The sequence below is a fragment of the Nansenia antarctica genome, assembly GCF_963989245.1.
Source record: "Nansenia antarctica genome assembly, chromosome: 15".
In the NCBI taxonomy this organism is placed as follows: domain Eukaryota; kingdom Metazoa; phylum Chordata; class Actinopteri; order Argentiniformes; family Microstomatidae; genus Nansenia; species Nansenia antarctica.
In genome coordinates this window covers 3,269,552-3,290,289 of record NC_137685.1, presented here as the reverse complement: position 1 = coordinate 3,290,289, position 20,738 = coordinate 3,269,552, and the positions used below count along the sequence as shown (strand labels likewise).

General features: G+C 41.8%; 2 protein-coding genes across 2 annotated transcripts; one reads left to right on the top strand and one right to left on the bottom strand.

The window, feature by feature from the left end:
* Positions 1-8,490: 8,490 nt before the first annotated feature.
* Positions 8,491-13,453, top strand: thoc7 (THO complex 7). The gene is made up of 8 exons (XM_080545659.1): positions 8,491-8,580; positions 9,369-9,489; positions 9,944-10,071; positions 10,217-10,303; positions 10,724-10,781; positions 11,175-11,241; positions 11,805-11,874; positions 13,239-13,453. The coding sequence occupies exons 1-8, from the start codon at positions 8,562-8,564 to the stop codon at positions 13,295-13,297; spliced, it is 609 nt and encodes a 202-aa protein (XP_080401785.1). The 5' UTR covers positions 8,491-8,561; the 3' UTR covers positions 13,298-13,453.
* A 376-nt stretch (positions 13,454-13,829) lies between these two features.
* LOC308170636 (interferon-induced GTP-binding protein Mx1) lies at positions 13,830-20,561 on the bottom strand (the record flags this gene model as incomplete). The annotated part of the gene is made up of 12 exons (XM_080545447.1): positions 13,830-14,054; positions 14,330-14,611; positions 14,788-14,864; positions 15,096-15,254; positions 15,880-16,021; positions 16,250-16,372; positions 16,707-16,785; positions 17,928-18,126; positions 18,257-18,395; positions 18,938-19,092; positions 19,260-19,397; positions 20,372-20,561. 12 exons carry the CDS (start codon positions 20,559-20,561, stop codon positions 13,830-13,832), a joined length of 1,908 nt encoding a protein of 635 aa, XP_080401573.1.
* Between the last annotated feature and the right edge of the window lie 177 nt (positions 20,562-20,738).

Here is a 20,738-nt window from a genome sequence, read left to right as displayed (position 1 = left end):
CACTTGCTTAGTCAAATGTATTGATTGTAAGTCGCTTTGGAATAAGGCGTCTGCTAAATGCCGAAAATGTACATGTAAATGTACACCAATAAAAGTGTACAAGATCTACAGAATCAAGTGACAGATTGCCTTTTCTTTAAAAAGCAGTTTGCAGCAATGGATCCCAAGAAGGTACATGTTATTGAAACTGTATGTACTGTATGTCAATTGGTGTTAAAGACCCACACTGGCCTCTTTCACACCGGCAGTTCCGAACGCCGGTTCGCGTTCGCGTACCGAAACCTCCGAACGTTGGCGATGTCTGGCGAACGATACACTGGTATGAACGCGGGCTCGTTCGCCAGACAGCGCCAACGTTCGGAGGTTTCGGTACGCGAACGCGAACCGGCGTTCGGAACTGCCGGTGTGTAAGCCCTATCAGTGATATCTGCATACCCGGTCACCAACGACACAAACATAATGGAGCAAATATATTTCCACTGTTATGTGTTATGTTATGTGTCCTATCCAATTGTTATGTGAATATTTAACACTTGATTTTTCTATGACATATCATATTTATCAATTATTTGAGACATCTGAACACAACCTTTATGTGCAAAGGTGTCCGTCGGCTCTGTGTTCCATCGTGTTTATCAGAACATACCAAAGATATTCTCAACACATTTAAAGCCACTGTCAGCAATATTTTCACAGATTTCAAATAATTACATTACAGTGTTTGTTTACAACTATATCATATACAGTGTTTCCTCCAGGAATTTTTACAATGGTGGCGGGTAGTGCTGACCGCGCGCGCTCGCGATTTTTTCGCGTGCACGCGCATGAAACGCGCACGCGCGCTCAAAACAACGACGTAATTTCAGCCAAAACTCGAGGATGGCCCAAAAAAATAAAATGTTTTCCTGTACTTCTCCCGTGTGTCTCTTATTGTCTGTGTCTGCATGTTTTTCCAGCATGTAATTCCGTTGTCAATAAAAAAAATCGTCTCCCCTTCTTTTCATTATCATTATGGAGGAGATTATATCTGGAGATTATATCTGGCCTGGATATGGGCTCTTAGGACTTCGGGTCGTTGTCTTACCCACTGTCTTCAACTTCAATTTCTGGACTGACCTAACATTAGCCTCTAGAATGTCTTGATATTTGGTGGAATCCATTCCTCCTTCCACCCGCACAATATTGCCTGTGCCCCCAGCTGCTACACAACCCCAAAGCATAATGGATCCACCTCCATGCTTAACAGATATCAAAGTGTTCTTCTCTACAAATGCTTCACCCTTTTTTCTCCAAACATACCTTTTTGGTTGTGACCAAAAAGTTCAATTTTGGTTTCGTCATTGTTCCAATAGGCTTCAGGTTTCTCAAGGTTTTATTTTGCATACTTCAGACGCTTAACTTTGTGTTGAGGTCGTAGGAAAGGCTTCTTTCGAGCAAATTCTTTCTAGCCATGTAGGTCTTTGTTGTTTAAGGTGTATTGTTGTCCTGTGAACAACTAGACCGGTGTCTGCTACTATTTTTTGCAACTCTTTTGCAGTGATGTGTGGGTTCTTCTGAGCATTTCTCACCAGATCTCAGGCCATTCTATCAGAAATGTATCTTGGTCTTCCAGATCTTGCCTTGACTTCAATTGGTCCATTTATATGTGAACAATTCATCATGCAAAAACACCTCCATCGTCTCTGTTCTAGGATGCATGGAAAAGAATCTCAGACACCTCCTACACAAGAGAGCCAAGGGAGGCGAGGCATGCAACGGAATCGCAGACAACAACAACAGGGCTCGACATTAACGCCGTTTTACTTGTCCGGAGCGAGTAAAACTTTCGCCGGGTTTGTTTGCGCGAGCACGGCGACGCTGCTAGATCCTGGATATTTTTACCTGTGTGCAGGAAGAACAACAGACAGCGCAGGCCCGAGACTAGACTAGATGATTGTGAGTGAAGGTATTATCTGTCGATCACCCGTACGCTTTGATAATATCTTCACTCATGATCAACTAGTCTAGTCTCACGCCTGCGCCGTCTGTTGTTCTTCCTGCACACAGTTAAAAACATCCGGGATCTAGCAGCGTCGCCGTGCTCGCGCAAACAAACTCGGCGAAAGTTTTACCTGCTCCGGACAAGTAAAACAGCGTTAATGTCGATTATATTCGCGCTTGTGGGTGTGTCTAGCGCTGTGAAGGTCTGAAAAGCGGCCTAAATCTTTTTTTTTTGGGGGGGTTGAGAAACCTGAATGGTGGCGGAGGAAATTCCATCGTGGCGGACCGCCACGATGAAATGCATGTAGAGGAAACACTGATATACAAACAATGGAGTCAAACAAGCTTATACTTTGGGAACGAACTTAATGGCTTAAATCATTAATTGAAAAGAAAATAGATGAAGAGATAATACGATCAAATTGTATGTCTCAGATTTCCCCTTTAATTCAATAAATGTATACTAAGCTGGAGGAACTTCAAGCGCTAGTTTATCTGCGTTTGCCATAATGACTGCTGAATTACTAATAATCTCTCTGTGACGTGTGTGCGCATGCGTAGTGGCTGAGACTATTTCAACACACACAAAAGTGCAGTGGGTAAAAGAACGTGGGCGGGGCGGCTGTGGCGCAGGAGGTAGAGCCTCCGTCTAATGATCGCAAGGTTGGCAGATCGGCGGTTTGAGCCCCGGCTGGCCACATGTCGAAGTGTCCTTGGGCAAGACACTGAACCCCAAATTGCTCCCAGTGAGCGGGCCGGCGCCTTGCATGGTAACTTGCCGCCATTGGTGTGTGAATGTGTGTGTGAATGGGTGAATGAGAGGCCGTTGTAAAGCGCTTTGGATAAAGGCACTATATAAGTGCAGTCCATTGTCCATAGAACGCTACACTTGTTCAGTACACACACGAACCGAACCGAAGGACCCATTACACCCCTAATATCTCCATTTGAACTTCAGTCTGTAACACTTCATAAGACTGTACAACTTTATCTACACATTAGCTTGGTTCCTGCATTATGATCATCTTCAAAAAATATATGATAATAGTTTACAGTAAATGCCTTTGCAAAAAATAGATGAATTATAGACATACTATCATATTGCACTCATGAACAGCTATGTTCTACGCTCGTTATATCATTTGTATGTGATGAGTTATGAATGTCGTATGAATGTTTAATGAGATTTTGTAATGAAAGGGCCTTTGAAAACCTGCAGCTGTCCCAAATGGGGAATCTAATTCTGTGTTGCATTACTCTGCACAGTGAACTTCAAGTGTAGGAACAGGAGTTAGTTAGATTATGAATCAAAACATAGAGCAATGTGTTCACCGGACCCATACCTTGTCAAACGTGAAAAAGGGAACTCAATCTTAACTCAATCAGTAGATCCTCATCAGTTTGGGTGATCACTGGCCGCCACACAAGCTTGAACAGGAATCTAGGTGACAGGGAGAGAGAGGGAGAGAGAGAGAGAGAGAGAGAGAGAGAGAGAGAGAGAGACAGAGAGAGAGGGGTTGGTCAGGTTCATTGTTGTTCATGCCTTGATGCTGTAATCACTGTTTAGGGATGTTGGGGTTGTCTGTCTGGGAGGACACACCTCCCACCATGCACCTGGAGGATCTGCCCGGGATCTCTGATCTGCAGCTTCCACGCTGGCTGCTACCACAGAGGCTACTTACGGAGCTCCTCGCCGCTGCATGGTAATCCAATCCAATAAGCACTATCCCTGGTTAACCACCCCAGAGCCCTGCGGTTTGCAGCCCGTAATAATCCGTTTGAAAGATTAAGAAAAAGAAAAACGTTGTTTACCCCTTTGGGGGTGGGGGGGGCTTTTGCTTGAGCCACTGGACAGATCTGAAATCCAGCACTTCCGTTTTTGTACACTTTCTCACATCCCAAAATAATGTTCAAATTCACTGCGGACTAGACCCTAGACCGCCGAGTTTAGGCTACTTGTTTATAAAACCACTGTTCTCTGTGGGGTGTTGAATTTGCATCTTCGTTTTTGTAAACACGTGTAGTCTAATATTATGAATTCAAAATGTGTAGGCTAATAAAGGCATTAGGCGTATTATAAACAGAAAGAGATTGCCTACATGACTTCCATTATCAGAACACAACCGTGTTGTTTTCGACAATAACAAGAATGTGGAGGAATTTTTCCCATAATAATAATAATAATGATAATAATAACTTCAATTTCTATAGCGCCTTTCAAAAAACCCAAGGACGCTTTACAATTCTAAAGGGGAATGGTCAGACAGACAAAACAGAAAACAAACAAAGCAAAACTGAAACATTGACTAGGGGCCAAAAGCCTTGGAGAACAGGTGGGTTTTAAGGGCTAGTTTGAAGGAGTCCAGGGTGGGGGCGTTGCGGATCACTGTGGGGAGGGAGTTCCAGAGGGTAGGTGCCATAGGTGTTGGTATGAGGGTATCCAATCAGCAACAGCCAGGGACGGTTCCATACTCCCATCGCATCTCTAAAACTCTTTTGTTAGTCTGTCACATATTTCTTTCCAGAAAACACTTTCTGGAATGAAACATCATTTAAGGCAAGTGACCCATCCTATTCACTCACTCGTATCCCAAACCAAAAGATCACCAAGAACTGATGACTCAAGTCAGCCTACATCAACGCCTACAACACAACTGGCCCCCACACTGGACTTGGCTGAGCAACATGCTGGCTACACACTAGGCCTACCTCATCAGGCCAAGGCCTAGCCTACTTGGTATGAATCACCAATCTTTGAAATGTTGACAAGCTGACACATGCCAGCTTTACAAAGAGCTAGTTAGTTGAAATAGGTGTTACTAATATGGTATTCTATATTGATAGAAGTTATTGAGTCTTGTTAGGAGAAGCGTAATTGTTTTAATGCAAATCTTTGTAGACAAGAGGATCGTGTTTGAGAAACCCTGCATTAACTCTTAACACATGTCACAGAAACAGGATCCTCTAATAACGCAGTAACATTTAGAAGAACAACATTTGTTAACTGCATCCTTCTTAGATGCATGTACCACAGTAAAGCATGCATATTCCATTGCTTTGAGTTTGACTTGTTTGTCTTGTCTATTGTGATAAAAAAAAAAAAAAAAAGAAGATCTATCACAATTTGGGTGTGGAAATGATTGTTAACTTAAAGTAGGAAACATATATATTTAATCAGTTTCATTATATTTCAGTCCCCAAAATATCTTCTTTCTTCGCATAAACGCCTCACACTAGGCTATATGACTATCTTAAATGATCATGTGTTTTTTGTCTATTATTGTTGAGTAAACTTTACTGAAACATGAAATTCAAAGCATCATTGTACCACTTTTCATTTTTTTGGAGTGGTCATTGACTTCTCAACAGGCACATTTTCTCAGTGTGCAAACATAAGGTAATAGACACATTTTTCATCATAACAGATTAGGCTACACTCCGTATGAAAGCCTCATAGCAGCATTGTGAGTTTAAGTGATCAGAAGTGTCATTTTGAATAGTAGCTCAATCGTGGTCACAAAAAAAATAGGTCTGGAGTGAGATCCTTGTCACCTGACGACCTCTTCATTACTGTTATCTTTGTTGACACCTAACTGAACAGAGAGGTCACAACAAGTTCATCAATCACAGGTGAGGTCGGTGTAGCACACTTTAACTCAAAGTGATCTAAAAGTTTAGGTAGCCAATTTGAATCTAAAGAGCCCAACAGAAATAGCTTCATGGAGGTACATTATCCATCTCTTCTGTCTGCTGAATCCATTTAGCTGACTTTGACACCTACTCCTGTAGTGTAAGTAAGTAAGTAAGTAAAGCTTTATTTATATAGCATCTTTCATACAAGAAATGCAGCTCAAAGTGCTTTACAACAGGAATAAGAACATAAAACATAAAAACATATATTTAAAAAAACATACAGGCCAAAAGTTTGGACAGGACACACCTTCTTATTCAATGCGTTTCCTTTATTTTCATGACTATTTGGTACATTGTAGATTCTCACTGAAGGCATCAAAACTATGAATGAACACATAGGAATTATGTATTTAACAATAAAGTGTGAAATAACTCTAAATATGTCTTATATTTTAGATTCCTCAAAGTATCCACCCTTTGCTTTTTTGTTGTTAATAAAATATATAATAATAATATTAAATATAATAAGTGTTAATAATAATATGTTATTATATATATATATATACTATTATTATTATATATTCTATTAACAACAAAACAATTGTATTTTATTAACAACAAAAAAGCAAAGGGTGGCTACTTTGAGGAATCTAAAATATAAGACATATTTAGAGTTATTTCACACTTTTTTGTTGTTAAGTACATCATTCCACATGTGTTCATTCATAGTTTTGATGCCTTCAGTGAGAATCTACAATGTAAATAGTCATGAAAATAAAGGAAACGCATTGAATGAGAAGGTGTGTCCAAACTTTTGGCCTGTACTGTATATGCATAGAATGAATATAAAAGCAGGGGAAAACACTAAAAAGAGAGACTGTGATTGTTTCCCATCTTCACACTAACTTAAATCCTTTGCCTATGAAAATATTTACTACCACTTGCAGATGGGCAACAACTTGACAGCTAAATGTTTCATTCCCTATTGCATAGAACACATCAAGGGAACAATCAAGTGAAAACACAATGCAGGGCAGATCCATCCATTTGACAAGCGTTCCTTTGATACGATGAAATGATATGTATGTCATACAGTATACACTAGACACAGTCCTCTGAACAACATGTAGGCTTGATGTAGGCTGTCTTGATTCATCAGTTCTTGGTGATCTTTTGGTTTGGGATATGAGTGAGTGAATAGGTTAGGTTACTATATACGGTTCAAATCGGCTACCTAAACTTTTAGATCACTTTGAGTTAAAGTGTGCACACTTACTTACAGTCCTCTGAACAACATGTTTTAGGCTCAACATCTGCTGTCATTCTGGGAGTGGTGGCTAACATTAGCTCGCTAGCCTGGTAAGCTAGCAGGACCAGCCATGTCTTGTCATTAAGTCATTAACAGCCGATATAGAAATGTCAGAACTTTGCTCTTACCAATGTCCTGGACGTTAGAGATGCAAGTGTGACTCCAGACAGATTTAAATCTGTTGAATGTGGCCGGATATCAAAGATGAGATCGTGGAGAAACAGAAACGAATGCAATGCTGCTCACTGGCTGTGGAGGTCTTTACCAGGTGCTGCCATGTCTGTTTACCAGACTGCATTCTGGGACGCCAGACGTCACTTACGTACGTACGTCACTTACATTCTGGGAGCCAGACGTACGCACGCACGACAGCGGTTTCACATTGGATCATATTGAAATAAGAAACTGGCGCCATTTTGTGTCTTCATAGGGGGGCAACTGTGAATAGGGTTGAGTCGAGACGTTTGAGCCACAATGGCGGATGAAGTGTGACAGTTTCAAGGCATTCTCATACTGTCAGAAACGAACACGCTTGGGTCCTTTTGACCAATCAGGGTTGTGTTTTTCTGTTTACCAGACTGCATTCTGGGACGCCAGACGTCACTTACGCACTTACGTTTGACGCACGCACGCCAGCGGTTTCATTGAGGATCACATTGAAATAAGAAACCGGCGCCATTTTGTGTCTTCTTAGGGGGCAACTATTTTTTTTATTTTGATTTTGAGAATGTTTATTTTGGTCCCTTATACAATTCACAATACAGATATAAAAAATGTACACAGTCACAATGCGTACCAGGACCAAAAAGGTGTAGGCTGAAGCCATGGCTTATTGCGCCTACCCTTGTTACATGTATGTTTTTTCCCCCATGCATGCATAATCAAAACATTGAAACTTTTACAAACAAAATGTCACTTACGCATGTCAACAAAAAGTTCAAAAATACCAAACAAAAACTATATTTAAACCTCTGTTTTATAACTCTGTGTTAATCATCTTATTTTTTAATATTTTTTTAAAATCCTTTTAGTGTACTACACATTTTCATTTCCTTTTCAAAAGTATTCCATAAGTTAACTCTATGGACAGAGATCTGTGCCACTAGAATCTGAATCTGAATTACTGACTTTGAATTTGAATTGCTCAATTTTTTTTTTTTTTTACTTTGAATCACATAATTTGAATTTGTATTCAATTCAGTTATTCAAGTTAAACAATACAAATTCAAATTATGTGATTCAAAGTCTTTTTTTTTTTTATTCAAATTGAGCAATTCAAATTCAAAGTCAGTAATTCAAATTCAGATTATAGTGGCACAGATCTCTGTCCATATAACTCCTTTAACTGTTATACATCTTTGTTTTGCATTTGTTCTAATCTTTGTTTTCATAAACATACAGTCAACTATTCAACTGTGAATAGGTTGAGTGGAGACGTTTGATCCACAATGGCGGATGAAGCGTGACAGTTTCCAGGCCATTCTCATACTGTCAGAAACGAACACGCTTGGGCCCTTTTGACCAATCAGGGTTGTGTTTTTCAGAGGCGGGGCACTTCTTCCACAAGACTTGTTTATTTCCTGTGATACTAATAAAGTTTTTATTCGAATTTCGAAGAACCAGAAGTCGTGCTGAACAGATGGGGGCTGTAACCGATGGTAACATTAGTTAATTGAGTATTTCACCTTTACCTAAATACTTAATTTGTTGGGTGTTTTTGTAACAGACCTTATCTGTTGAAACACGTCTGCGTATTTGTGATTTGTCCACTATATATCTGAATACTCCTGACTTCAATGTTGGCTAGCTAGCTAGTGTGCTACATGTCTAGCAAGAGTTTTAAAGTCACAAGACAACTTTCTTTCTTTTTAAAAATGTGCTTGCCCCAGTAAGCTACTCGTGAGTTTAGAATGATAAGGTTCTATCTCCGTTTAGAATGAGAAGGTTCTATCTCCGTTTAGAATGATAAGGTTCTATCTCCGTTTAGAATGATAAGGTTATATCTCCGTTTAGAATGATAAGGTTCTATCTCCGTTTAGAATGATAAGGTTCTATCTCCGTTTAGAATGATAAGGTTCTATCTCCGTTTAGGGTAGTTCAGAGATATTGAGCGTCAACGTTTTTACATTCCGTTATGTTTTGTGAGATGGAACCTTTGTATTTTATGAATTACTAACTCAAAAATGTCAACATTTTAAAAAATAACACCACACAGGCATTAATAAACACCTAATGGATCAGATTATATAACAAACTCAATTTTGACAAAAATTGAGATAGAACCTTATAATTCTAACGTGACACTGTACTAGCCAGCTAGCTAATTAGTTTATTAAATCGTGATAATACATTACAAAGAACTTAGCTAGAGTAGTTTAGTTATGAACTAGTTTATTGCCCCAGCTATTGCTCATCATGTGTTATATTCCAAATCTGGTGCCTACAGATGAAGTTATCCGGAAGCGTCTCCTCATCGATGGAGACGGAGCTGGAGATGACCGGCGGATCAATGTGCTGTTGAAGAGTTTCACCAAATGGTGCACCTCAACCGCGTCGCCTGAGGAAGGGTACATACATACATACATACATACATGCCGTTGACATCTCTTCCCAATCACGGTTAACGGTTAACCCTGGCTTGACCAGAGACATTTACATTTTTGGCATTTAGCAGACGCCCTATTCCAAAGCGACTTACAATCAATACATTTGACTATGCAAGTGAATCATCAATCCACCAGTCGTAGCAGGAAGAGTAATCCAGCTCAGGCCCGGGGCCATTGGCAGCCTCAGTGATGATTTTTAAAAGATATATATATAGACACTGGAGAACAGAGAGACAGTACAAGGGGGGCAGTAGAAGCCACAGGGGACACAGTAGAGGGGAAAGCGGGTGTCTCAGGAGACGCAGTGCTGGGGGGTAGTGGATGTCAGAGAAGAGTACGTCAATATGGTTAAGCTTGTATCTCAATCTGACGTAATACAAAGTGAAGTAATCCTCTCCTCCTCTCCTCTTTTCAGATTCACGCAGTACCAGCGGATGTTGGGCATATTGGCACAATGTGAATTCTCAATGGGAAAGACTTTGCTGGTGTACGACATGAACCTCCGGGAAATGGAAAACTATGAGAAGATATACACAGACATAGGTGAGCAATGCTAGGTTGCTCCGGCTTCGCTCAGTGAAACACTCTTAGCAGTCGATCACACAAGCCAAGGCTCTTTGAGTTGCGATCATAACCAGTAACTAACATTACGGTTATATTTTGCTTGTCTCTTTTTTTTTTTTTTTAGAACAAAACATCACATCTGCACATGAGAAAATATCGGAATGCAAAAAGGAGATCCAGAGGGCGAAGAGAATACGAAAGAACCGCCAAGGTGAGGACTTGGACCCCCGACATTCATTGACAGAGTACATGGCGGTTGTTAAGTCTGACGTCACGCGTGACGTTTAGCAATTTCCGGGTCCAAATAAAAAATTCCCCCCACCAGAGTACCAGTGTACTACAGCGGTAGAATGACAGTTCAATCGTTTGTTTAGACTCGGATCTATTCATACAACAAGGGACACAGCACTTTCCCGTTTTTCCCATATTGTCAGAAATCTTTGAGCCTCGGAAAAGCGCTATACAAATATAACGAATTATTATTATTACTGCGGCATTTCGAAGAGAGCGCCTCAGCCAACGTTGGACCCGGGAACACGTCACGACTTAACAACCGATATACGGGTTAACGTCATTTTGAAAGGGTATCTTCTGTTTAAGTCTCCTTAAACTTTACTTGTTCGTTTTTCAGAGTATGACGCACTGGCGAAGGTTATCCAGCAACATCCCGATCGCCATGAAACACTGAAGTGAGTTTACTTCCTTTTTCTCTTCGCACGTCATGTTGACAATAACAATTGATCAGCATCATCCAAATGTACAACTTCATTAAGTGAATTTCTGTGTATCAGTAGAATATGTTGAAGGACGGGGCGCTTAGGTGGCGTAGCGGGTTAAGCGTTGACCATGTAACCGCAGGGTCCCCGGTTCGATTCCGGCCGGGGACATATCCTGCATGTCATCCCTCTTCTCTCTCTCACCCATCCTTCCTGTCTAAATCTCTACTGTATCTGTCAATAAAATGAAAAATATGAGTGGGACTGCCCCACTCAGAAAAAATTACTTAAAAAAGAAAAAAAATGAATATGTTGAAGGACATTGATGAAGGCTTTGATTTTCTTTTTGGGACGTGTCGACTACAGGCAGTTGGAGGCGCTTGACAAGGAGCTCCAGCAGCTGTCCCATATCAAAGAGAACGTGGAAGACAAGGTGAGTGACATGGTTTCCCTCTCGCCTTTTGTGGTTGGAGGATATTTAAGCAATATCACACGAGAGGGAGTGTGTTATACTGAATATCAGCACGGCTGTGATTGGGTCGTAGGTATGAGGCCACAGGCCGAGTAGGAAGACAATCACAGCCGTGCTGATGTTCAGTATAACAGCACGACCTCGAGTGTGATATTGCTTTTATACAACAGTTCTACAGCGCCATTTATTAGTTAACAGTAATAAGCGACAACAGATTATGATTTGTTTGTTTATTTAATCATAAAAATAAACAAAAAATAGTTCCGCAACTGAACTTCAAATGGACTGTTGCCTAGTAACCTGAACACAAACATGTAGTCTAATAATTAGACTCTAATTAACGGTCATTTAGTAGAACATCTGTGCGGCGGAGTGATACATATAGTTAAAAGTCCCAGTGCTGTTATGCTGTAAATCAGCACTCATGGAATGCCTCTTGTCCAATCAAATGACTTGGTCGGAACTAACTGTTGTATAATTGATAATTAATCTATCTGCTTAAATGACTCTGTTTCCCTCATCAGCTGGAGTTGAGGAAGAAACAGTTCCATGTGCTCCTCAGTACCATCCAGGAACTTCAGCAGACACTGGACAGTGAGTAAACCTGATGACTGTGGCCGTAGTGCCCTCCTATGGGCAACAGTGGGCATGCAGTGATGGGAGTGTTTAATCTTATAAGTGAGCTGGGATCTACACTCACCGGCCACTTCATTAGGTACACCTTTTCAACTGCTTGTTAACACAAATATCTAATCAGCCAATCATGCGGCAGCAACTCAATGCATTTAGGCATGTATACATGGTCAAGACGATCTGCTGAAGTTCAAACCAGCATCAGAATGGGGAAGAAAGATGATTTAAGTGACTTTGAACGTGGCATGGGTGTTGGTGCCAGACGGGCTGTTTTGAGTATTTCTGTTTGTAATATTTTTCAAGTGCTGATCTACTGGGATTTTCCCGCACAACCATCTCTAGGGGTAACAGAGAATGGTCAGGAAAATATCCAGTGAGCGGCAGTTCTCTGGGCGCAAATGGTGGTGGTGGTGTAATGGTGTGGGGAGAGATTTTCTTGTCACAAATCTTCAGCAACTGCGTGATGTAATAATGTCAATATGGACCAAAATCTCTGAGGAATGTTTGTTGCAGCACCTTGTTGAATCTATGCCACGATGAATTAAGGCAGTTCTGAAGGCAAAAGGCGGGGTCCAACTCGGTACTAGCAAGGTGTGCCTTATGAAGTGGCCAGTGACTGTACATTTTGTCAGGTTTAAGGGAGAATAGTGGGCTAAAGAGTGCATTCAGATCTGGATCCCGGCTAGGTTAGTGTGGCTATAACATGAAAGTAAACCTAATAATGATGGAGACAGTGTTGAATAATCAGTCTACAATTGTGATTCACCCTCATATTTAAGCAATATCACACGAGAGGGAGTGTTTTCTGAATATCAGCACGGCTGTGATTGGGTCGTAGGTACGAGGCCGCAGGCCGAGTAGAAGACAATCACAGCCGTGCTGATATTCAGTATAACAGCACGACCTCCAGTGTGATATTGCATTTATACAACAGTTCTACAGCGCAATGTATTAGTTGACATAAGTGACAACAGACATAAGTGACAACAGATTATGATTTGTTTGTTTATTTAATCATTTATTTTGGCAACAAAAAATAGTTCCGCAACTGGACTGTTGCCTAGCAACCTGAACACAAACATCTGCAGGCTAGCTACTTTGGATTAACGGTCATTTCGGAGTGATACATATAGTTAAAAGTCCCAGTGCTGTTATACTGTATATCAGCACTCATGGAATGCCTCTTGTCCAATCAAATTACTTGGAACTAACTGTTGTATAATTAGTTTTATAAACCAGTGGTTTGGTGGATACTAATGTAAAGGATGGCCTCTTCTCATTGGTGATAATTACCTGTATGTATGTGTGTGTTTTTATTTTCTCAGATGACGAGAAGACTGAGAATGACGACACTCAGGAGAGCTCTATGGAGAACGGAGAATAAACGCATTTCAGCCGTCAATGTTATGAACGAAGAGTCATGCACTCTCACTGTTTTTTAGATAATACCTTTTATTTGAAAATAATGAAGCCTCACATGAGTTTATGTAACATTTGTTTTTTTATGACCTGTATGTATTTTTGATGAATAAAGTTGTCAGTTGTCCTTGCATTGTCTCGTCTCTAAACTGCCTACATGAGTAATGAAGCCTTGTTGAGTTTAACATTTGTTTTCCTATGACATTTTTGATTGATACAACTTTAGGCAGTCCATTTCATCCACTGAGCTAGGGGGGTATTCCATCAACGTCACTAAAGGAAAATCCAGGCTTATTTTTGGTAAGGCCAAGTCTCATGAAATGTATCAAACTAAGCCTGGATTTTCCTTCAGTGTCATTGGTGGTATACCCCCCTGCTAAACACTGACCCAAAACAAAAAAAGCCACTGTTTACAACATACTTTGTAACAATAATAGAAAACTAGAAAACACTAGACTACACCAGTGGTAGAGACTAATGCAAAAATAAAACTGGCACTAGAACTCCACCAGATAGCTGCGCGCCTGCATCAGGCGTTTGAGACGACTCTGCAGCGCAGCCCTCTTGCTGCCGATGTCAGTGTCCTCCATCAGCAGCTGCTCCATGTTGTCCTTGTCCTGTATCATATGCAGCATCTCCCTCTGCAGCTGAGAGGCCGACTCCTGCAGGACCAGGTAGCGGATCACCATGGGGACCTGATCCGCCAGACGCTGGCTGGCAATCTGGTGAAGGCCGCAAAAAAACATGACTAAATGGCAGCAGAAGAGTGAAGAATACATTGTATGTCTATAGCTTTAGTGCTAAAGTGCATTAACATTGTTGCTGTGTTACAAGGCCAAACTCAATGTACAAAGATAGGGCTGGCAGTAGCAGCTCCACAGTTAGAGCCGCAGAAGACACACAGCCAGTATGGAAGCCGCAAGGGTGAGAGCCGCAGCAGTTCCGCCACGCAAATGTGCTGCGTGTACACAGGCGTCCAGCGTGTTCAAGGCCTTACCTGGTAATAAGACTTCAGGTGCAGCATCATCTCCTGCAGGGAGGCATGGTTGTCTGCTTCATAGTACACAAGGCTCTTTCTGTTTCTTAAAACACTTGCTCTCTCCTCCTGGACTGGCTGGGCATACTCCTCCTCCTCCTCCTCCTCCTCCCTCTTCCTCGCACTCAGACTGTGGCTGTAAATGCTGTCCTGGGTGTACACTATCAGCTCCATCTTGAATTGCGTCCTCAGCATAGACTCGGCTATGATCTCCTTCTCCTGTTTGATGACTTCAATCTTAGTCTGGAGGTCAACAAAAATCACTCAGTTAACGATAAATGGTGGTATTATCATATTATACTGTGTGTGTGTGTGTGTGTGTATATATTGTACAATAAAAATTGTTTATGGTCAACTGTGAGAGTATTTTGATAATAAATTGTGTCAGCAACGCTATATGGCATTAAGCAAAACTATACCTTAGCTGTTTTCAGGAGGTTAGGTAATCCCGTGAAGTTAGTCTGAGCCAGCTGTATGAGCGCCTTCCTTACGGTATCTAGAGAAAACATCAAGACATAACATTTTGACTTATGCCAAACGACAACAGAGTATAATGAGCTGATAACCGATAGTACCATCCACCTCACGTGACGAAGACAATGTTTGGGGCATTTTTTGTACAAAAAACAAAATGGGCATGCTTGCAGCTCAAAACGAAGTTTAAGCAGCAGAAATAGGCTCTCGTCTCATATTTCCCATGCCTGCATGTTTATGGACAGCAACATACCAGATATCTCCTTCAGCTTCTTGACGGCTGGTTCCTCCAGGAGTTTGATCTGGTCCTTCACCATCACCTCAAAGGTCTTGTAGTTGATGAACCCAGGAAGCTCTCTTCCACGGTACATCTCCTCATAGTTAGCCACCTCTTTCTCAATCTTCTTGTTAACTGCAATATCAAATCTCTAAAACGTTATTTTGATTTATACTCAATGAATCAAGTTCATGAGCAACTATGTGAATAGAGGTTAGCAAAGTTAAATAACATAGCAAATCATTTGAGGTTCATGTACATTTTGTTATGTTATTTAACTTTGCTATTTGAGTCAAATGGAGATACTGTTATCATCATAGTGGAGTAGGTCAATATGTACTTGTTCTTTATCGTATGTAAATATTTGAATGTAACTTATCTGCATATTCCAGGGTTCCTACAAGTTTCAACAAGTCAAATTTAATACCTTTTTAAGACCTCTTTGAATATAATTTTAGACCTATTCGTGACACCATATGATAGCTTTTTGTCATCCTTGAGGTGATGAAATTAGGGATTTCACTGCCATACAGACAAAAAAGGAAGCGAATTGGCATTTTTTGGGTTCCAGCTTGATTAATTTCCGCGTAGATGTGGTCGGACTGATTTCCTTGCAGGATCTAATTTTTAAGACCTAGCACCTCATTTTTAGACCAAATAACTGAAACGTAAGACCTTTTTAGGCCTTATAAATCGGATTGCTGTTGCTTTTTAAGACCAGCGCGGGAACCCTGATGTTCACTCAAAGATTAGCACTCACAGTTCTCTCCAGAGCGGTCCAGATGGGCCTTCCATTTCCCAAACTCTTTCCTGAGCGTGGAGAAGATGTTCAACCTGTCTCCACTCTTCAGCTCCTCTCCTGTGGTCAGGTTGACAGCATCCTGGTTGAACTCTGTCACTTTCTGAAACACAAAGGAGAAGAAGAAGGAGAAGTGTGTAAAGGAAAGAGAAACAAACAGATGGATTCCCGGTTCGATTCCGGCCACAGACATATCCTGCATGTCATCCCTTCTCTCTCTCTCACCCATCCTTCCTGTCAAATCTCTACTATCTCTGTCACAATAAAAATGAAAATATGAGTGGGACTGCCCCACAAAAAAAAAAAAAAAAGTCAAGGCCAAGAATCTCACATCGATCAGGAAGTAGAGCCTCTCAGTTGCATCAGAGGGGGGTCCAGTGCCGTATCTCTCCAGCTCAGCGTGCGTGTCTGCCAGCTTCGCTTCAATCTGTTCCTCCAGACGAGGAAGGGATTTCTAGAGAGACCAAACGTTCAAGGCCACAAAGGTTCAGCAACAACTCGTGACGTTAGAATTCTAGAAGGTTCTATCTCCATTTTTGGTCAAAATGTTGTTTTTTACATAATCTGATCCATTAGGTGTTTATTAATGCCTGTGTGTAAAATGTTGGAATTTTTGAGTTAGTAATTAATCAAATACAAAGGTTCCATCTCATAAAACATAATGGAATGTAAAAACTTTGACGCTCAATATCTCTGAACTGCCCTAAACGGAGATAGAACATTATCATTCTAAGCTCACGAACTATGGAATATATAGTGCAGTGAAATATAATGAAAGATTCATTCACCTCAATATGGTGCACCAGTTCCAGGGTTAGCTTCTCCGCCAGTTTAGGGATGGTTGCATGGCCTTCATCATAAAGTGTACTGTAGAATGAATGAGAAAAATACAAAGTCCAACACACACCACACACATGTGTTAGTCCACTATTCCTGCCTTTTGCTAGCCTGTTTTGGGGACTTAGGCCCAATCCCGATTCCCTTTTCTACCCCTACGGCTCGTTTTCGAGTGCCACTCGCTTTTGAGCGAAGATTTCGGGATCAAAGCCACAAGCCATAGTGGTTGAAATCTTCCCCTATGAAACGGGACAACCCTTCAAGACCCTGATACGTCATCAGTAGTGTCATAGAAAAGCATTGACGCTTGCGAATCATTCACAACTTAAGTTGTACGCTATCAATCGATCAAACAAGTCATCAAATACAAAAGAACAATGCTTCTGATCGCGAGAGACCATTGTTTGAGTTTGCTGCCTGTCGTCTGCTTATTGATCTGCATTCCTTCTGGGTCCAATCCGCAAACCCAACCATTACAGTCACAGTTTATAAGTTGGTGTGACGGCTATCAGTAGCCTGGAAGTGTGTGTGTGTGTGTGTCTGTGTCTGTGTGTGTCTCTTTAAATGTGTCACATAGTCATAGGAGACTGTCTTCCTGGTCCAGGGGCTCCACCTCCTTTGGAAAGGAGGGAAAAGCACCAACAACCAGAAGGGGTCACCTGGGCCGAAACAACCAACCTCATGACCTACAAGGACAATCAGCACCAAGCATCTTCAGATGTCAGATTTCTCAAGAGAACTGGCCTGATAGGGAGACTGTGACGAAATGGACAATGTAGGAATTGGATAAATCCAGAAGATGGCAGTGGTGCAACGTGAAGGACGCAAGCTGCCGTTAAACCCAACAGAAGAAGAAGAAGAAGAAGAAGAAGAAGACATCTTCAGCTGTTGTGTTCACCCTCGTTTGAGATCTATTTGTCTGAAGTCTGTGTAGGAGTTACATTGTTGAGATCTGTTAGTTATTTGAGAGTGTTTGGAGATTGTGTGTTTCTTTTGGTTATTAGAATTGTTATTAGTTTTGGCTGTTTGGCTATATTTTTGTCACTTTATCGTTTGTACCTCTTTGTGTACATAGTGACTTTATTATTTTGTTAAACTAACCATCCAAGGGATGATTTTTTTTTGTTTCTTTTCTTTTCTAAGAATTTTAAAACATACGGCACTGGTCTGACCTGAGATGTGCATGCTCTTTGAAGAAGGCCTTCTCCCTCTCTGTGGCCTCTGTCAGTGAGACCCGCTCCATGATCTCCTTCTGGCCGCGGCACTTGACTATCATGTAGCCTTTAGTCAGGTGGATGACCTCATTATGAACAATGTCAACCACGGTCTCCTCCGTGCCTTTGTCAACCAGGTCAGGCTTGGTCAGGATGCCTGTGCAATGATAAACACACACACACACACACACACAGTTATGGCATCATGATTCATAAAGGTTCAGCCTGCTTCCTAACAATGGGGTATTCAATCAAATGTGCGCTGCAGAACATTCATGTTTATTTACCTAAAGTCCTTTCCCCCTCTGGGTCCACCTCCTGTGCCATCTGCAAAGCCTCTGTGGTTGCTATGTCAACGTTGCATGGCACAACTACCAAGCTGATTGTTTCTTGCTTTGTGATGAACTTCCGTATCAGTCTCTTGATCTGGAAATGTAGATGTACATTGTTAAAACTGCCTTTTGTTTTCACAATTTTTAACTATATGTTGCCATTCCAAAACATGTTATATGTGATATACTGTATTGTACAGTATATCGTGAGCTTAGAATGATAAGGTTCTATCTCCGTTTAGGGCAGTTCAGAGATATTGAGCGTCAACGTTTTTACATTCCATTATGTTTTGTGAGATGGAACCTTTGTATTTTTCATTACTAACTCAAAAATGTCAACATGTTAAAAATGGATCAGATTATGTAAAAAACTCAATTTTGACAAAAATTGAGATAGAACCTTATAATTCTAACGTCACAATATATTTAATATGTGCTGTGTTCATTAGAATTAATTTGTATCAAGGGGTTTCCAGGAGTATCAAGAGTGGCCCACACAACAAGGGTGAAGCACGTGAGGGAGGACCGAGCTTTTACCTGCTCCGTATCAGTCTCTTGATCTGGAAATGTAGATGTACATTGTCAACACTGCCTTTCGTTTTCACAATCTTTAGTGAGGGAGGACCGTGCTTTTACCTGCTCCCCGATGTTCTCAGGTTGACCCTTGACAGCCACCCTGGCGATGCCTGGCAGGTCTATGAGTGTGAGGTCTGGCACGTCAGGGGATGCTATCTCCAAGCTGATGAGGTCATCACTGATCCCCACTCCCACACCAGCCATCTCATCCTGGGCTGGAGGAGGGAAGTTGTGTTTTGAACACAAATGTGTTTTAGAAGCCCCATGGAAAGGAGATCAGAAACACACTGACTAATTGCCGAGCAGCTGTATAATGAAACGAAGTTCTGAAGTGCAGTAAAGTGTAACTGCAGGCCACTGAGGCCAGTGAAAGTGAACCCACCTTCTCTGATCTTCTTCTCCACTTCTGAGGGGTCGTCGAACTCCTCCTCATGGTTCTGGTAACTGATTTTTCCATGCCATTCCTCTCCCTCTCTCCTTCTCTTCATCTTCAGCTCAAGGGGGCATCTAGTCACAATACCTACATAAGGGGAGGAGGAGCGGAGAAGAGGAAATGAAACAATAAAAAACATCCTAGAGTAAAGAGACAAGAGACTAACCCTAACCCTAGTCCAGGGGAGTAACCTCCACTAGGGACAGGAGGGACATGTCCCCCCCACTTTTCAAAACCTAGATTCTGTCCCCCCCCCCCACTGATGGTAATGTTACTGTTGGTGTCCAGCATGTTTACAGTCAGTTTGTAAAGACGTTTAACTGACCGTCCGTAAATTAACTGATTTCAGAGTTTTCTGAAATCTGTATTTACGAATGTGTTTATTATTAAGCTTCGTCTTTTGATGTGCTTTGCTGCTTATAGCACAACCGTTTATGCTCGTCAACAGAGTGATGTGTGTAGTTCTTCATAGATCTAGCCTCTTAATTCTGCCCTCTAAGTGCACCAAATGTATGCATTTTACTTTCAAATGTAAAAAAGAAATCTTCCGTGTCCCCCACTTCCCAAACCTTTTGCTCTTGTCTAATCTACTGAAGAGAAAAGGAGAGAGGGGGAATCATCTGATTCCCGACAGAGGCGCTCTCTCAGTTCCTCTCCCCAGACGCGCCTCTCTCTGCTCTCTCTCTCTCTCACTGTCTCCCCCCCCCCTCTCTCTCTCTCTCTCTCCCCCTCTCTCTCTCTCCCCCCCCCCCCTCTCTCTCTCTCTCCCCCCCCCTCTCTCTCTCCCCCCCCTCTCTCTCTCTCCCCACCTCTCTCTCTCTCTCTCTCCCCCCCCTCTCTCTCTCTCTCTCTCTCCCCCCCCCTCTCTCTCTCCCCCCCCCTCTCTGGAAACAACTGCGATTCAGTATCCACTTTCCACTGCACACTGCAATTGATGCATGCACAGTTTGTTTATTTACTGTAGAACAACAGACGGAGCAGCTTACATTATACGCCAAACCCACATTTTAGATTTTTTTTAAATCAGTCTTTTCAAAATCAGTCACGTCATGTGAACTCACCGCTCCCCCTGGGTAAAGCCACCCCCGACAGGGCCTCCAGCACGGAGCTCTTCCCCGAGCTCTGGTCCCCGATCACGGCTATGGCTGGCAGCGCCAGGTCCCTCTCCACCCCTAGGGAACGGAGGGAGTCGATCAGGTCGATGCAGGGACGCACCTTCTCCTCATACTGTTGGTTCAGCGTGTTATTCATGACGAGATCAGTGTTTAAAGTGTTTAAAGTGTTTAAAGGAAACTTAAAGCTTAAAGCCGCGGAGCCGCGGGTGAAGTCAATGCACTTGAGATGGAGAGAGGATGGATGACTTCTCTCATGTGACGGTGAACGAACAGGTCCAGCAGAGAAATGATACAACTGTTCAGGGGAGTGGCA

What these genes read in the sequence shown, in the direction of transcription:
- thoc7 (XM_080545659.1), top strand. An exon ending in GAAGATATACACAGACATAG is followed by an intron (nt 10,072 to 10,216) that starts GTGAGCAATGCT and finishes TTTTTTTTTTAG; the next exon opens with AACAAAACATCACATCTGCA. An exon ending in ACTTCAGCAGACACTGGACA is followed by an intron (nt 11,875 to 13,238) that starts GTGAGTAAACCT and finishes TTATTTTCTCAG; the next exon opens with ATGACGAGAAGACTGAGAAT.